We start from the raw sequence: 16,181 nt of genomic DNA on the forward strand, positions 1-16,181 counted from the left end.
ACCCCTGAGGCAACCTAAAATTAACCACACAAAGGGGCGGTATGACTCCTCCCTCCATTCTTCTATAAAGTGTGGGGTGTCTGTTGTAAGAGGAAGAACATGAGGTGGGTGGGCCACTGGACATATCGGTTTAATATTTGTCTTTTCAAATGTCTTCTACTATATCCACACTGAGGGACTCTAATAAAGTCTTTATATGTATTTTATATGTATTATATATATACATGTGCATCTATCAGCAAAATGTTTCCCTATCATATATCTTGAATTTTAACAAAAAAGTGTTTGAGAAAAAAGAAAAAAACGTATTGCATATTTTCTATCAAAAAGATGACATTTTAAAGAGAAAACAGAATCAAAATGAATATAAATCATACAATATTTCAAGTGTGTAAATGAAGGGCAATGTCATGAGTATTTCGAACTTCAGCATTACAATTTTCCCCAACTCACCAAGATTGAAGGTAATTTCCCCCCATTGAGAAATTACTGTTGTAAAACCACTAATACGTTCAACCTTGAATTAATACATATGAAAAAGCTCCCACATTAAGTTGCAGATAGCAGTTATTTTTCTCATTTTAACAGATGTTTTTAGAGATGCCTAGGTGTCTCTCCAGAAGATGATATACAAAGAGTTAAACAGATTGATTAATCTAAAACAGAAACCTTTACATTTTAAAGGGGCTGATTAGAGGAAGATATGAGCATGCACATTGTTTTAATTTTTTCTTTTTTGGAAAAACTAATGTAAGTGAAGTTCTCTCTTGCACAGCACAAGCATCTGTAATTTAAAGACAAGAAATGTAAGCTTCAGGTTTTTTATGAGCCTTTACAAATTGCTGCCAGACTCAGGGTTTCTTTCTTTTCTTTTTTTTTTTCTTAAAGAAAGAAAATCCCATATCAGAAGATGAATTTGCTAATTCTGGATAAACACCATGTGTCTCAGTACATTTCTAGCACTTACCTACACATCTGCATGATGGGAAATCATACTGAGTCTTGACAGGTGTATCCAATAAATTTTTTATAGGAGTATCTAGTAATTTGGAAGGTGACTCTAAAAAATTATTGAGAACAGAGCCAGCTGTTCTTTTGGTTGGTGTCTTTTCTGAAGAAGGAGTTGCTTGCTGTTCTAGAGCTTGGGTGTGGCTATCGAGTTCTGCAGCTGTGGTCTGTCTAGTTAAAACTGTGACCGGCCCTGACATTTCAACTTTTACTTGCTTCTGTGATTTGAGAGTCAGAGCCCTATGGTCAAATAATGATTTGACCTGAAACTGCTTCAGATGTTGCTCCATGGTCTCAAGGATGCTCCTTTGCTGCACATTATCACAACTTGGAGGTGGAATCTCTTGCTTAGTTATTTTTTTCCACGTTTTGCTTTCTGGCTGTGCTGACGTGGAGCGCATACAGGTATGGGGCTTGGATCCAGGTTCAACCTTAATTGGTCTGTGCATCTGACTATGACAAGACTCAGTATGGGGGTGTTGTGTTTGCTGCTGCTCTTGCTTTTGCAAGAGGTGCCACCTTAGAGCAGCATGCTTTTGAAGGTCCTTCTGGGGAGGAGTCTGAATGTGACTTCCTCCCTGGTCAGACGCAGGGAAAGCATTTGCCTGGGTTTGCATCAGGTACCTTTGCTGAGGCAGCTGTGCTGCTTGCTGGCCAGGCATATCTTGGTTCCTACTTCTATATCCCTGTAGAACTGAAGCTTGTTGAGGCTTCTGCTCTTGTTCGTGAAAGCACCTATGAAGAACATCTTGCTTTGGAGTCACATTATTTGGAAAATATTGCCTGTGATGCAAGTTTTGGGTCTTGTTTCCTGCAAAGAGTTCAGGATTTATAGTCTGTTCTTTATTTTCTGGAACTAGGTGTGTATTGTTTGAACAAGGAATCTGTAGTTTGCTTGGATTTGATTTCAAGATCTGACCATAGGGGGGATTTCTACTATTGATATTCTGTACTTGCTCCAATCCCATTTGAGCAGTAGGAGTCTGGAACTCACTTGATTTCAAATACTGATTTTCACCATGGAAACATTCCTCCACTTTAATCTGGCTAAAGAATGATCCTTCTCTTTGCCGATCATTGTTGCCTTGGGGATGAGAAAAAGTCTGGGGCATTTGTTCTTTATTCTTCATTTGTAATTTTTGCTGCTGCTGCTGGTTTTGAGAGATAAGCGAGTTCTGGGATGGTTGTGTTTGTGTTTGTGCTGCCTGCTTATGAGGCTTGTGTTGTAAAATGTGTGAGTTTGAGAATGGCTCAGTCTCTGAAGCCTGCTGATTCAAGTGCTGTTTTAACGATGCAGGTAGGAGTTTCTCAGTTTGGGAATCTGGTCTTTGTTCAAAATAAAACCTGTGGGTGCACAATGACTGCACGTGAGCTTTGGATGAAGGGTCTGTCTTGGAGAAGTGCACCTGGAGTGAAGGTTTTTGGAACTGGAGCTGCTGGTCCAATGTACCTTGAGCCTGCTCTCGATTCATCTCACCTTGGTACCTTTGTGGCCTCTGCTCTGGCTGCATTATTTTCTGGATGTAAGCCTGCCCTGGGAGTCCCCCAGGCAGGCTGGAATTTCCAGTGTATTGTTTGGAGGTCATTTGATTGGCGGGGTTGGACTGATACTGAAGAACTGACCGCAGTGATGCCTCAGGACATTTTGGGTGGGATTCTGCTTGATGAAAATGAGGGGGCTTCAGTTCAATCCACCCCGGTTTCAGAGAGGGCTGTGCTGGGAGCACAAGACCTCGTGTTTGTTCCTTGTCTCGACCCTTCGGAATATCTTGCTCTTTGTGTCCCATCAACCGCTGGCAGTGGTCTTGGGGATCCCCACTGCTACCCAGCATTGGTGGGTTATGCATGATGTGTTCTGATATTTGTCTCGCTTTCTCAGAACATGCTGGAACTGTCATCGTCCCTGGAGTTTGTATGTCATTCTGGTTAACACAATTATTCTGAGGCCTTTCTGGAAGCATCAGAGAGTGGTTGGATGCACGTGTAGATGGATTAGGACTTGGGGATGGCCGTGCCTCGGGCTGACCCTCTATTTTTACTTCCCTTAAAAGAGCTGTGTTACTTTGGTTGGGGTAGTGATGGTGTTCTTCCAAAACTCCATCGTTCAGAGTGCTTTTTCCTTCTGAAGGAAGCTGAGAAACCTCTGGAAGAGGAGGAGGGGGAGAAAGACGCAATTGTGATGGTGGTGGTGGTGTGGTAGGGGCAGAAAAGGAATCCTTAGTGAACACTGAGCTTTGCTTGAAGTAAGCACCATTTGTTTCATTTTGCTTTAAATATCGTTCAGAGCTGCCACCAGGAGCCTGCAAATTGCTGCTGGAACCTGAACAGAATTCTTCACCAGATACCAGCTCTGTGGTTCCTTGGATGGTACTGTTTTCGGCACGTGACAGGCATCTGTCAAAAACTGATTTTTGTTTTTCTGGTTTCTGAAAGGGACAGGTCCCTATCACTGCACCTGTCTTACTGGCTTTGTCAGCATCACAGGCCTCAGTCACCACTGCAACTGGCTCGGGAGGCAGCTCAGAGTTCGAGGTCTGTGGGACATTGATCTGCCCTGAGGTATGCGATGGGTGAGTGATCTCACAGGACAACTCGTTAGTAGCCTGACTGTTAATGGCATGTATGTGAGATGTGGTTTTCTGCACCGCAACGGAAACACAATCTGGATAATATTGAGACAGTGTTTTTTCCAGGAGTTCACCATGTGTGTTTTCCATGGAAGAGGCAGAAACTGTAGCACCATTAGGCATTAGCACTGCCTTGTTTTTAAGAAGTAATACAATATTCTTGTCATGATAGTTAGCATTTTTCTCTTCTTGCTCATTCAGAATCTGAAGCTCTGGTTTTTCAGACCTACTGCAGTTATGTGCTGAAAAACCAATGAAATCTTTAACTGCATTTTCTTGGGCTACAGAGCTCACAGATTCTCTCTTATCACTCAAATCGGAGACATTCGTTTGACTGCTGCCTTTGCCTGGATTTCTTTCTTGGCTTTCCCCGAAGTTATTTCTTTCTCCATTAGCCTTTTGGTCTTGTCTCAATTTCTTGCTCTGGTGAAGCCCAGAGAGGGAAGGTTCACTAACTGTGCGCTTGATTCCTCCGTTTTGTAAGCATCTGGAATACCCTCTACCTTCTTGTATAAAGTCCGGACTCCCGCGACTGTTCTGGCTTCTCTTCATAGGGGGTATTCCATAGTAACTTTTGAAAGACTGCCACTTGGTGTCTCCATTTACTTCTGAATAAGGTCGCTCAGTTAATGGGCTTCCATTCTGGAGCTTTAGAACCAGAGGTTCTGTCTGGCATAAGGGAGAAGGAGATGGTGTCAGGAATGGACTTAGTCTGTTGCCCTCAACATGGTTGGTTCTGTCCTGTTCCATCAGGCTTGCTTCGGGGCCATCCACGAGGCTGCCCTCTGAATGAATTCTAAAGAGCAGGGAAACAGAAATTGAAGTTCATTAATACCTATTAGCAGTAATAATAAATCTGGAAGAATAATGATGGCATTGATGATACTGAAATTCCTAGACATAGCAAACTGAGATACTCATTTTCATGTTTCAGAGTGAAAACCAATAGCTCCTCAGGAACTGATTACGCTTGTCTTCTGAGCAACTCTCAAATATTAATAGTCGTGGAGAAGAAATATGATCAAAATCATGGGCTAATGTGGGAAGTTCATACTGTATTAGTAAAGAGAATCAGCTTCCTTCTCAAATAATTCTTTCTGTCAAAATGCTAAGAATAGAGAAGGATTACCTCCTTTCTACCTTCTCTAGTATCTTATACATCCAATCACTTGCTAAGGTTTATCAATCCCATTTCCTATATGTCCCTTGAATTATCCCCACTGACACTTGGTAACCAGACCTACATTATTTTGCTTATTTGTTACAGTAGCTTTTTAGAGGGTTTCTTCCCCAGCCCAGCCTGTCCTCTCCCTAGTCCTTCAAGGTTCCTTCAAATTATTACCGAAGGGAATGTTTTCAATGCAAATCTGATGTCATATCCTCCTTAACATGCTTTTCTGGCTCCTTATTTCCTGTATTAGGAGTTCTCAAACTCTTTCATCCACATGCCTGCAAGACAAGAGGTGCTCCCTTAAGTGTTACTATTCCAGCAAATGGAATGGGGTGAGAAGTGCTTTTAAATAAGATGGGACCGGGAAGGGAGACAAACCATAAGAGACTCTTAATCTCAGGAAACAAACTGAGGGTTGCTGGAGGGGAGGGGCATGAGAGGGATGGGGTAGCTGGGTGATGGACACTGGGGAAGGTATGTGTCATGGTTGAGTGCTATGAATTGTGTAAGACTGATGAGACACAGACCTGTACCCTTGACACAAATAATACATTATAATATTAATTAAAAAAAAGAACTATCATTTATAAAATGTCACTTCTAGGTGATTCTGTGTCTTCCTCCATAGGGGCTGACTGCCCACTCCTACTGAGAATTCCTACTTGATCCAAATGGTTTTTCATAGGCAGATTTCTGTTCTTCTTTCCTTCTATATCCTCTCACAGCTTATACTCCAAATATGACAACAGCTTATAAATACCCAAACATGGTAAATGGTTTCAGGCTTCCATGCTGTTGTTTTGTCCGGCTAGAATGTCTTCTTAGTCCCCTGATTTGCCCAGTGACTCATATGTGTCTGAAACAGTCTCAGGTATTACTTCCTTTATGATTGCTTCTTTGATTTTCCAAAACAATTAATCACTCCCATTTCTATGTTATTTCTATGTCTTGTATATGGTTTGCTGCTGAATATATAATACTTGAATTTATTTTGTTTATACTCTCTGGGCTGTGAACTTCTTAATACTCTACTGTGTTTTGTATAGAGTGAGTATCCAATCAGTTTCACAAAACTGGTATGAACTTGCTCATCTTACAATCATTTCTTCATTCACTCATTAATTCAAGTATATTAGAGACCAATAGTGATGGAGATTTCAAAGTCTAAGTGATTGGAGTGCAGGGAGAAATGGGCACTCAAAAACATAAATAATCTATAAAGTGAATGCTGCCTCATTCACAGTAAAGTCATGGTTTATTTTCCCACAGTTTTTCTCATCACATTTATTTTAAGGATGTCTAGGCTATTTTCCTTTTGGGCTATAAAAAACTATTAAAATAGCCATCGCTTACTAACCAAGACAAGTGAAAAAGAGGAAGAAATAAGACATAAACATTGGAAAGCCACAATAAAGTTATCATTTACAGATAATAAGATTGTATTGGTCAACCAAGAGAATCAACTGAACAACTGTTAAATTTATGAGAAAAGTACTTAAAGTTATGAGAAAAGTACTCAATAGCTCTGATACATAAAAGCAACAACCAGTCAGAAACTTTAGTGGAATAAAATACTGTAACAGAAAAAATATTCTTAAAACAGTAGGAATAAATTTAGCAAGAAACATGGAAGGACTATTTAAATCTTTAAGACAGTATTGACAGATACACAAAAGCAAAACAAGGAGAAAGGTACACTATTTTGGGGTAGTTGTCAAATGAATTTATTAATTTAGTATATTCTCAATGAAAACACTGGCAGAATGTTGTGAAGAATTAAAGAACCTGACTCTAAAGTTCATATGGAAAAATAAACAAACTGGATAACCAGGAATAACCTGAAAAAGAATTGTAAAGGGGCCTGGGCAGAGCAGTAACCAAATTAAAAGATACTAAAAAGGAACAAAGGCTACTGTACTTCACACAGCTTGTACTTGGAAATCCGTAAATGAAAGAGTGTTAATAAGACCAATGAAACAGAACAGAATGTACAGAAATCAATTCTAACACAGAAATGTGGCATCCTGATGGCATTGCCAATCAATATGATATTGGAACTGGATAGTTTTCTGAAAAAATGATAAAGTTGGATCTACCCCTAACATCTTATACCAGAATGAATTTTGATAGATTTAATAGTTAAGTATGTAAAACAAAACCCTAAAAAGTCTATAACAGTCTGAGAAAACTTTTAAAAAAAATAATCTAATGACTGGGTAAATTCTTTATGACACAAATTCTAGAAGCCATAAAAAAAATGAGAAAGTTCAGTAAAATATATGCATGCAAACATAAACCCATAAGTAAAATTAAAAATCATATAAACCTTTCTTAATATACAGAACTCTGACAGATCAACAAGGGAAAAACCAATCATTGAATAGAAAAATGAGCGAAGGACATGGGCAGTTCACAGAAAATGAAATGCAAGTGGCCTTTAAATGTTTAAAAAGATGGGACGCCTGGGTGGCTCAGTTGGTTGGACGACTGCCTTCGGCTCAGGGCGTGATCCTGGAGTCCCAGGATCGAGTCCCGCATCAGGCTCCCAGCTCCATGGGGAGTCTGCTTCGCTCTCTGACCTTCTCCTCGCTCGTGCTCTCTCTCACTGTCTCTCTCTCTCAAATAAATAAATAAAATCTTTAAAAAAAAATGTTTAAAAAGATGTCTAGTACAACTCATAAAAAGAAATGTAAATTAAAACCTCAGCAAGATACAGTGTTTTTTTTTTTCTCAAATTAGCAAAGATCAAAAAGTTTGATAATATGAAATACTGGTAAGCACATAAGGGAAGAGACACTCCCTTGTATGGTTCAGGGGAGTGAAAACAAGTACAAATACCATGGAGGACAATTAAGTAATAATCTACAGAGTTTCAAAGAAATTTTCTTTGACCCTTCAGTTTTAAGAAGTTATCTAACAAATATACTCATATAATATGTTAAGTGATGTATGAACAATCTCCTGTAATAGTAAATGGTTGGAAACAACCTACATTTTCAGGTGTAAGTATTTCCACATAATTAAATGAAATACAGCAAGCTACAGAACAGTATGTGTAAGAATGCTACAACTGGGGGGCGCCCGGGTGGCTCAGTCAGTTAAACGTCTGACTTTGGCTCAGATCATGGTCTCAGGATCAAGCACTGGGCTTCATACTGAATGCGTTGTCTACTTCTCCCTCTCTCCCCCGCTCCCCTCCCTTGCTCATGCTCACTGGCCCTCTCTCTCTTTCAAATGAATAAATAAAATCCTTTAAAAATGCTACAACTGTGCATTTACAAAAATAAATATAAAATCAGCTCTGGGCGGATACACAACACAACTGTAATAGCATTTTACATCCAGAAAAAAGACTGAAGAGTTTGGAGAATAGCACTGGGAAAGAAACTACATTTTATTATTATATTTGTAACTTTTAGGCATCTATATTACTTAATTAGTAAATAAAACTTAAACTGCAAAGTCACAATTCCTATTGGACAAAGAAAACAAAAGAGCAAAGTGATTCACTTCTGCTAGACCAACTTCCTACAGATGTTAAGAGTTGGGTTAGATGTGCATAGCCACTAGTTACATATGGCTCTGGGGCCCTTTAAATGTGGTGAGCACAAATGAAGATGTGCCCTAAGTGTACATGCTGGATTTCAAAGCCTTTAGTGTGGATAAAAACAAAACAAAACAAAAAAACCAAAACAACAAAAAAAACCCCTGGATTTTTAAAAACATTTATTATATGTTGAAAGAATACTATTTTGGATATTTTAAATAAAACATATCATTAAAGTAATTTTATTTACTCCTACTAAATTTTTCCTTGTTTTAGTGTAAGTAGTGGAAAATTTTAGATTTCATATATGGCTTATGTTGTATTTCTATTGGACAGCTCTGAGCTAGACTAATATTCTTAATCATCAATAATCCTTAATAATAAAAAAACTTAAGGTTCTGGAATCATGAGTGAAAACTGATTTGTAGTCCTTAATGTAAGGGGTTTCTGCAAGATCAGGGTCACTACCACTTTTTAAAAATAAGGACGACAGAAATAAGCCTAGATAAATTCTTTAGGGACCAGGCCAATTAGCTTTCCAAATACTGTAACAGAAAAATGCTTTCTTTTGGCAACTGTAAAATCATTTCATACTCATACCAATCAAAATATTTACATATACACACATACGTACATTTATGTTATATTATATATAAAACTTGCAGGCTCCATATGCAATATATATTGTTCAACTTAGTTTTCTAGATATAAAATGCTATAAGCATTTAATACATTATTCTCTATTATGGTCTGTTCCACATAATTTGGACATTCTTTAAAGTGTCAAGGGCAGAATTACAATAGATGGAGTTTGCAAATCTTTTATGAGCATAATAGCACCTAAGAACAAATGAAGGTGACTTAAAATGAAATTTATTTCAATATGGAACTTTAAACACAATACCCATCTTTAAATACTAATTTAAACTATTAACAGAACTATTCTGTCCATGACAGCAATTTCCTTACTGAGTACAACCACTGGATGTGAAAAGCTAAAGGGTTAACTTTTTTAAGGAGAGCAGGAAAATTATGTATTATCTTTTTATTTTAGGATGAGGATAGTTTTTTTTGAGGATCACTCGTTACTGGTTTATGGATCTGATTCAGAAAATTTTAACCAATAACGTGCCATTGAAGGGGTGCCTGGGTGGCTCAGTGGGTTAAAGCTTCTGCTTTCGGCTCAGGTCATGATCCCAGCCTCCTGGGATTGAGCCCCACATCGGGCTCTCTGCTCAGCAGGGAGCCTGCTTCCTCCTCTCTCTCTCTGCCTGCCTCTCTGCCTACTTGTGATCTCCGTCTGCCAAATAAATTAAAAAAAAAATTTTAAAAAAAGTGCCACTAAAGAGGAATGTATTCTATATATTCTAATCTATTCTATAATTAATATATTCTAAACCACTTTTTGTGTACATACCCCAGAAAATTACATGGTCCAGTAATTTAGTTGTTAGAAAGCACACTTTTAATTTTATACTGACACTAGCAAGCATTATTTATTTTTAATAAAAGGAAGAAAGAAAGAAATGAGACTTGTTTATGTTGCTCATTGTAGAAATATTTTAAAAAGCATCGATGCTATCATCTTTACAGTGTCCTTTATGTAGCTTTCCCAAGCTTATAAAAATCAATAATTTGTATATAAAAGAAAAAAATCCAAGATAACTTTTTGTAGGTATCTATGTGCTGATCAGTGAAATTAGAGTTAATAAGGTTGTTTTCACAAGCTGAGGGAAAAAAAACAAAACTTTTTCAAAGTTAAACTGTTTTTTGAATGAATGTAAATTTTTGCTATAGAGATTTTTGTGTGACATTCCTTTTGCTTTTCAGATACTAGGAGTAGAAATTGTTTTTATTCATTCATATGTGCTCTTATAAGTAAGTAATATCAGAAATATTTTGAATTTTCACAGCTGAGTGTTTTGAGATTGATATTAAATATCTTTTATTTTGTCCTATACTAGAGAACACTTAATTACTATAATGTACAGTACCAATCAGGATACTGTTCCCTTGGGCAATTGAATATTCAAATGTTTTTTAAAGTAATGCTAGCTCTTGGGAGGTTTGTGTATGGTAATTTATGCCAAATAAAACTGTATCTGTAAAAATCAGGAGAGAGAATTTTTATTTTAGAAGTCTCAATTTTTCACTAGGGATATGACTCACTTAAGAGGATACTGTCAGATCAAAATTAAGGCAATTTCCCCCCTAAAACTGTTATGAAGTTTATATGCAAGAGTAAAGGCAGAAGAGCTTTTGGTAAACCTGGTAAGGATGACTGGTTAGGCTTACCCAGGAATGTTTATCATGGTGCCAACACTTCATGTTGCAGTAATTAGCTACAACTTAAAAATGAATAAATGAGCTTTTAATACATTCCTAAAAAGACGCTTTTATGGGTCATGGCTGATTTCAAGCTATCAACCTTCAGCTCACAAAATTCCTGAAAATTTTACAATTTGCTCTCACAAACTGTTACAAGCTGGTTACAACACACTACTGATTAGAGCTACCCAAATATTAACAAATCATATTCCTTTCTTTTCTTTTTATAAAAAATGAAACAGAATGAAAGCTCCCTAAGATCAAGTACATGCCATATCATATTGATAGTCTTCAATCCAGAGTCATAGTGGACAACAAAAGTCCTGTTCACAGAATTAGTGAATTGCATTTTAAACTAAGAAATTTTACAGTGACATATGTGATATGGGATATCATAATATCATATGATGATATGTGACAATGATGGTCCTAATAATATATAAAACATTTCAGAGTATAAGAAAGGATCTAGTTCCATTCTCTCACTTTATAGATGTAAGAACTGAGCAATTTGCTTGAGGTTAGGCATCAAAATACTCTCTCCCACAAGGGCTAGACTGGTGGCTCAGTAGCATCAAGAAAAATGCATAATTCAGGGAAAATGTTTTATTTTACTAATAAATTCACTTTGCCCACATTTGAGTCTTTAGTTCATTTGTGCATTCAGTCAAGCATTAGTTGAATCTCTGCTCAGGGAAAGTGTTAGGGAATAAAGCTAACACAAAGATGTACAGATCCTGCACTGCCCTGGACTGTGGTAAGGCCATGTGACTGTTTAAGAGCCAAGGGACTACAGGAGAGCGGAAACACGCTCTTCGCTGTCAAGGTCTGGATACCATCAACAGAAATCTTTCATGAAATTTAGCTTCATTCCATCTTGCCTTAGTAAGAGACAAATAGAAATCTCACTAAGTCAAAGTTAGTTTTAAAAGGTTAATAATCAATGTTCATTAAACATGTCTATCAACATCACTGAGGCAGAAGGACTAGTAGAATATAACAGCAGTCATCAAGTACAGAGAAGACTATGTAAAAAATCTCGTAGAGTACATTTAAAAAAAAAAACAAAACTAATGATACTCAACAAATGACTTATGGAAACTTTTCTAACTACTGAACTCTTAACCTAGGAAAAGACATGGTATATGCTTATCTGCTTCAATAGTTATCTTTGCTCATCAAAATGCAGTAAGTAGCTCATTATTTAAATTGTGCATGTGTGTGTGGGCACACACAGGATTTTTGATTATGTGGTACAGTATGGGGTTTCTTCATCCCTAAAAAGGCAACAATGTGACTTAAATGTTAAGAATCCACAAAATATAACATTCAAATTCTAAAACCAGATTTGGAACTTTTAATAAAAATTTATTTATTTATTTTTGAGGAAGAGAGAGAGCATGAGCAAGAGGGGCAGAGGGAAAGGGAGAGAATCTCAAGCAGACTGAACACGGAGCCTGACACAGGGCTTGCTCTCATAACCTTGAGATCAATATCTGATCCAAAACCAAGAGTTGGATGCTTAGCCAACTTTACTCCACAGGTGCCCCTGGCATTTTTTTAAAGACTAAAGAGACAGACTCAGAAATTATTTACTTAAATGACAGATGTCAATTAAACCAAAATTTAAAATGTTGTAATTTAGATCCTATTAGTCGTATTATTTACACTTATCCCTTTATTTTAAAGACTTTATTTATTTGACAGAGAGAGATCACAAGTGGGCAGAGAGAGAGAGAGAGAGAGAGAGGAGGAAGCAGGCTCCCCACTGAGCAGAGAGCCGGATGTGGGACTCGATCCCAGGACCCTGAGATCAGGACCTGAACTGAAGGCAGAGGCTTAACCCACTGAGCCACCCAGGCGCCCATATCCCTTTATTTTAATAGTCCAATTATTTCCTATAAAGTATGGCTTTCTAAGGAATGAAAAAGAATAGTTCTATCAGCCGTAAATATCACCAATTTTGTTTGAAATTCTTAAGGTCAAATTATAACCAGATAATGTAATATATACAGGAACACACAAAAATATGTTTCGGTCACCGTACTGATTTCAGCTAATGTCCCAAAATAATTTTTCATAAGCTATGAGAGTGAATGAGTGAGAAAAGAGAGAAAGACAGACAGACAGAAAGAAAGAGAGAGAGAAAGAAAGAGGAAGGGAGGGAGGTAGGTAGGGAGGTAGGGAAGGAAAGAAAGATATTGAGACAGAGATTGAGAACTTTTTGTTTTTGTTTTTTTTTTTTTGATTGAGAACTTTAAATAAAAAATGCCAAATATGTCACCCTTCATCCTCTATGTCAGAGGTACAAATTTATACTCAGCTGCAAATACTGTCTTTTGACTAGCGACTAATATTTTGGTTTCCTAAAGCCCGAACAGGTTTAGCCACAGCAGTTTTCCTTTGGTGTTTGATTTTGCTCCTTCTCCCGCCTCTCTGACATAATTTATTATGAATTCAAGTCACACTGGCAGCATCTGTGAAACAATTACTGCATCGAGGACTGACTCTGCAGTCTAATCCATCATAATTATGACAGGCCTCTTTGAAGATGCTATGATGCATGACTTAAAAATAGCACATTAGTGTGCAAATGGATCAGCATCTCACTTCACCAATATGCATTTAGGGCTGTAATTTAGCTCAACACCATTTGACTCCTTTTGAATCCCTCAAGAATGGGAGCTGTATCTCTCATCACAGAAAGCTGTAGATGGTGCTCAAAATTTGTGAAGAGGGCTTTTTGTTTTTGCTTTTATTTTTTGGTTTATTGATTTTGTTGGTGTTGTGTCTTTTACTGTTCCAAGAGAGAAAAACACATCATTTAAATCTCATGTCAGTTTTTTTTCTTCAAGGAGACAAGAGTCAATTTATAGATCTGCATAGTTGCCATAGTATAAAACAGTACAGAAAAAATCTATAGAAAGGCTTTTTCTATAAAAAAACCTTTGACTTCATGAACTCGTATCAAAAGTACGTAAAATATTCTGCCATTATCAGATGAGTCCTATTTACTGATATAAGCAAATTATTGGAGGTAAATTCTTAAAAGCAGTACTTGTAAGGATTGTATCTACTGAAGTCCGTGTTTCAGCATCAACCTTAGGAGATGACTGGACTTGTTTCCAACACCTTCACTGGCAGGATCTGCAAACCCTATAGGTAATTCTGGTGGTAAGAAATTAATTCGTTCTTGACATAGAAAATGCTGAATAAAGATGAGGTATTTGACTCTACGTGCATAAATGGTACTATCTCCAGATCTATTTTAGAATCTTTCTACCAAAATGGGACATAATTTGTGTCAATTATACATTTATTTCAGGATATGAGGACAATGGGTCTCAGTATTGTTTATTAAAATATCTGTATGCATAGGGCTCTAAAATCCTAACCATAATGTTGGTTTCCTATCTTCTTGCACTTACAACATTCTATTCAGCTTGACTTTCTTCCTTCACAGACAATGTTGGTACGGTTAAGTACCACTCGGGTAGTAAGCAAAGTGTTTTTTTGTTTTTTTTTTAAAAGATCTTATTTATTTATTTGACAGAGATCACAGGTAGGCAGAGAGGCAGGCAGAGAGAGAGGGAGAGAGCAAGAGAAGCAGGCTTCCTGCTGAGCGGAGAGCCCGATACGGAGCTTGATCCCAGGCCCCTGGGATCATGACCTGAGCCAAAGGCAGAGGCTTTAATGCACTGAGCGACCCAGGTGCCCCAAGCAATGTGTTTTTTATAGGGCTTTACTAATAAATTAAAAACTATTCTTTATTAGCTTAATGTTAATTCAATAGTAAAACAAAAAATTAGAAGGCAAATAGCCAATCCAAAATATACACTTCCAAGAGCAAAATTAATGTGTCCACACAATACAGTTAAGACTGGAATACAGTGCTTCCTATATGCATTAAGTATGGAAAAAAAGAGATGAATTAGTATTTTCACGGTAAAAATGATTTTTATATTTTTCATCTTTTAAGAACTTTCAATCTTCATACTAAGAAATCTGTGAATATACACTTCACATTTTTTGAAAAAGGACCCAAGAACATAGAAGCATATAAAAATCGCAAAGAAAGTTCTCGCTTTTATGGAAGTGCATCAGTGAGGACCGTACCCCTCTGACAAGCACGTGCGTTGCTCCTGCAGTGTACTGTCTGCTCAGAGGGGAGACCTTGTCAAGTTTTTCATAATCCTCAGTGGAGACTATCTAATTCCAATGTCTGATGTTTTAAAATTTGTTCCTTATCTTAAAATAACAGTGGAGACAAAATTTAATAATGTATAGATTATTTGAGGGAGGAGACTCAGGAGGAATGTCACTGATGATTACAGAAGAGGCTTACAGACAGAAGTCTGCATTTAAGATGTAGAGACAACTACAGTTTAGAAACATCTACCTACAGTTTGCAACTCTAGTCAACCTGGTTCCCAGTGAGTAAAATGGGCATCATCTTGTCAGTTTCCAAATATCCACATTCTGGGATTTTCTCAAATTTAGGCTCAAATTGGGGCTCCTGATCTCTAACTCTCACCAAATTAATAGGTGCTGAGGGAGAAGATCCCCAAACAGAATTCAAAATGTAATTTGTCACAAGCATTATCTGTTTCTCGTAAGTTATAAAAAAACTATTCAGATTTTCCAGTTTCAGTCCATTCCTATCACTGAAATGGCTACCTGTGAGCTGACTGTTTCTACTAGGATTCCCTCCAGAGTACACTTACTCTACTTACTCTAACTTACTAGGTTACACACTATCCCAAGCTTGACACTTTCCATTAAAGACAGACACATGACAGAAACTGTAGTTGTTTGGGCTTGACCTCACATGTAGCATCTGTGCAGTGGGCAAGTGACCCAGCAGAAGGAGGCTGCAGGATAGACTGGAGGCAAAGCAGAAGTGGGTGAGGTGAGAGCAGAGAGGAGAGGAGGGAGCTGTGCAGTCAGAGCCCCGCCTCCCCTCTGAAGAACCCGTATGTGCCAAGAGAGAACCAGTATGTGAATGCTTGCCCCAAAGAGGGTAACCCACGGCCAGTCAACGGTGGCTACCAAAATAGCAGGACCAAAAAGTCACAGGCTTATTCACTCAATAAGGAGCCCTAGTGCCTTAAGCTTTTTTCATTCTTCCCAGCCCTGCTCACCCTTCCAGTGGCTGGAACTTAAGTAGGTGGCAGGGGGAGTGAGACTCTCCTACTCTCAACTGCAAGTGTTGGAACCTGAGGTCAAGCCTGTGCTGGGGAAGAAGAAGACTGAATCAGGCTTGACTTGAGGGGTTTAGGATGAAGAGGACTGAGTTTCAAATACTGGAATGAAATTGTTCCAATAATCAAAAGATGCTATAAAAATCATGGAATCTAGTCAAGAACACACCATAGGGAGAGTAGGTTGGGGCGAGACTATCATAATATATCTCAGGGCCAATTACAGGGGAAAATGCTTTCCTTTTTATACTCTGAGGTATGGCTTTTCCAATAAAATGGTTATATAAATCCAATAAAAC

The 16,181-nt window shown here is 37.8% G+C and overlaps 1 protein-coding gene across 2 annotated transcripts in view; it reads right to left on the reverse strand.

Moving 5' to 3' along the window:
• TET2 (tet methylcytosine dioxygenase 2) overlaps positions 1–16,181 on the reverse strand; it is a 138,882-nt gene that overhangs the window by 49,200 nt on the left and 73,501 nt on the right. For both annotated transcript variants that reach the window (XM_044224364.1, XM_044224365.1), the window contains exon 3: positions 968–4,431. In XM_044224364.1, the coding sequence (XP_044080299.1) occupies positions 968–4,385 (3,418 nt within the window). In that variant the 5' untranslated portion in view covers positions 4,386–4,431. The remainder of the gene's footprint in view (positions 1–967; positions 4,432–16,181) is intronic.

This window comes from Neovison vison, chromosome 11 (assembly GCF_020171115.1).
Source record: "Neovison vison isolate M4711 chromosome 11, ASM_NN_V1, whole genome shotgun sequence".
In the NCBI taxonomy this organism is placed as follows: Eukaryota; Metazoa; Chordata; class Mammalia; order Carnivora; family Mustelidae; genus Neogale; species Neogale vison.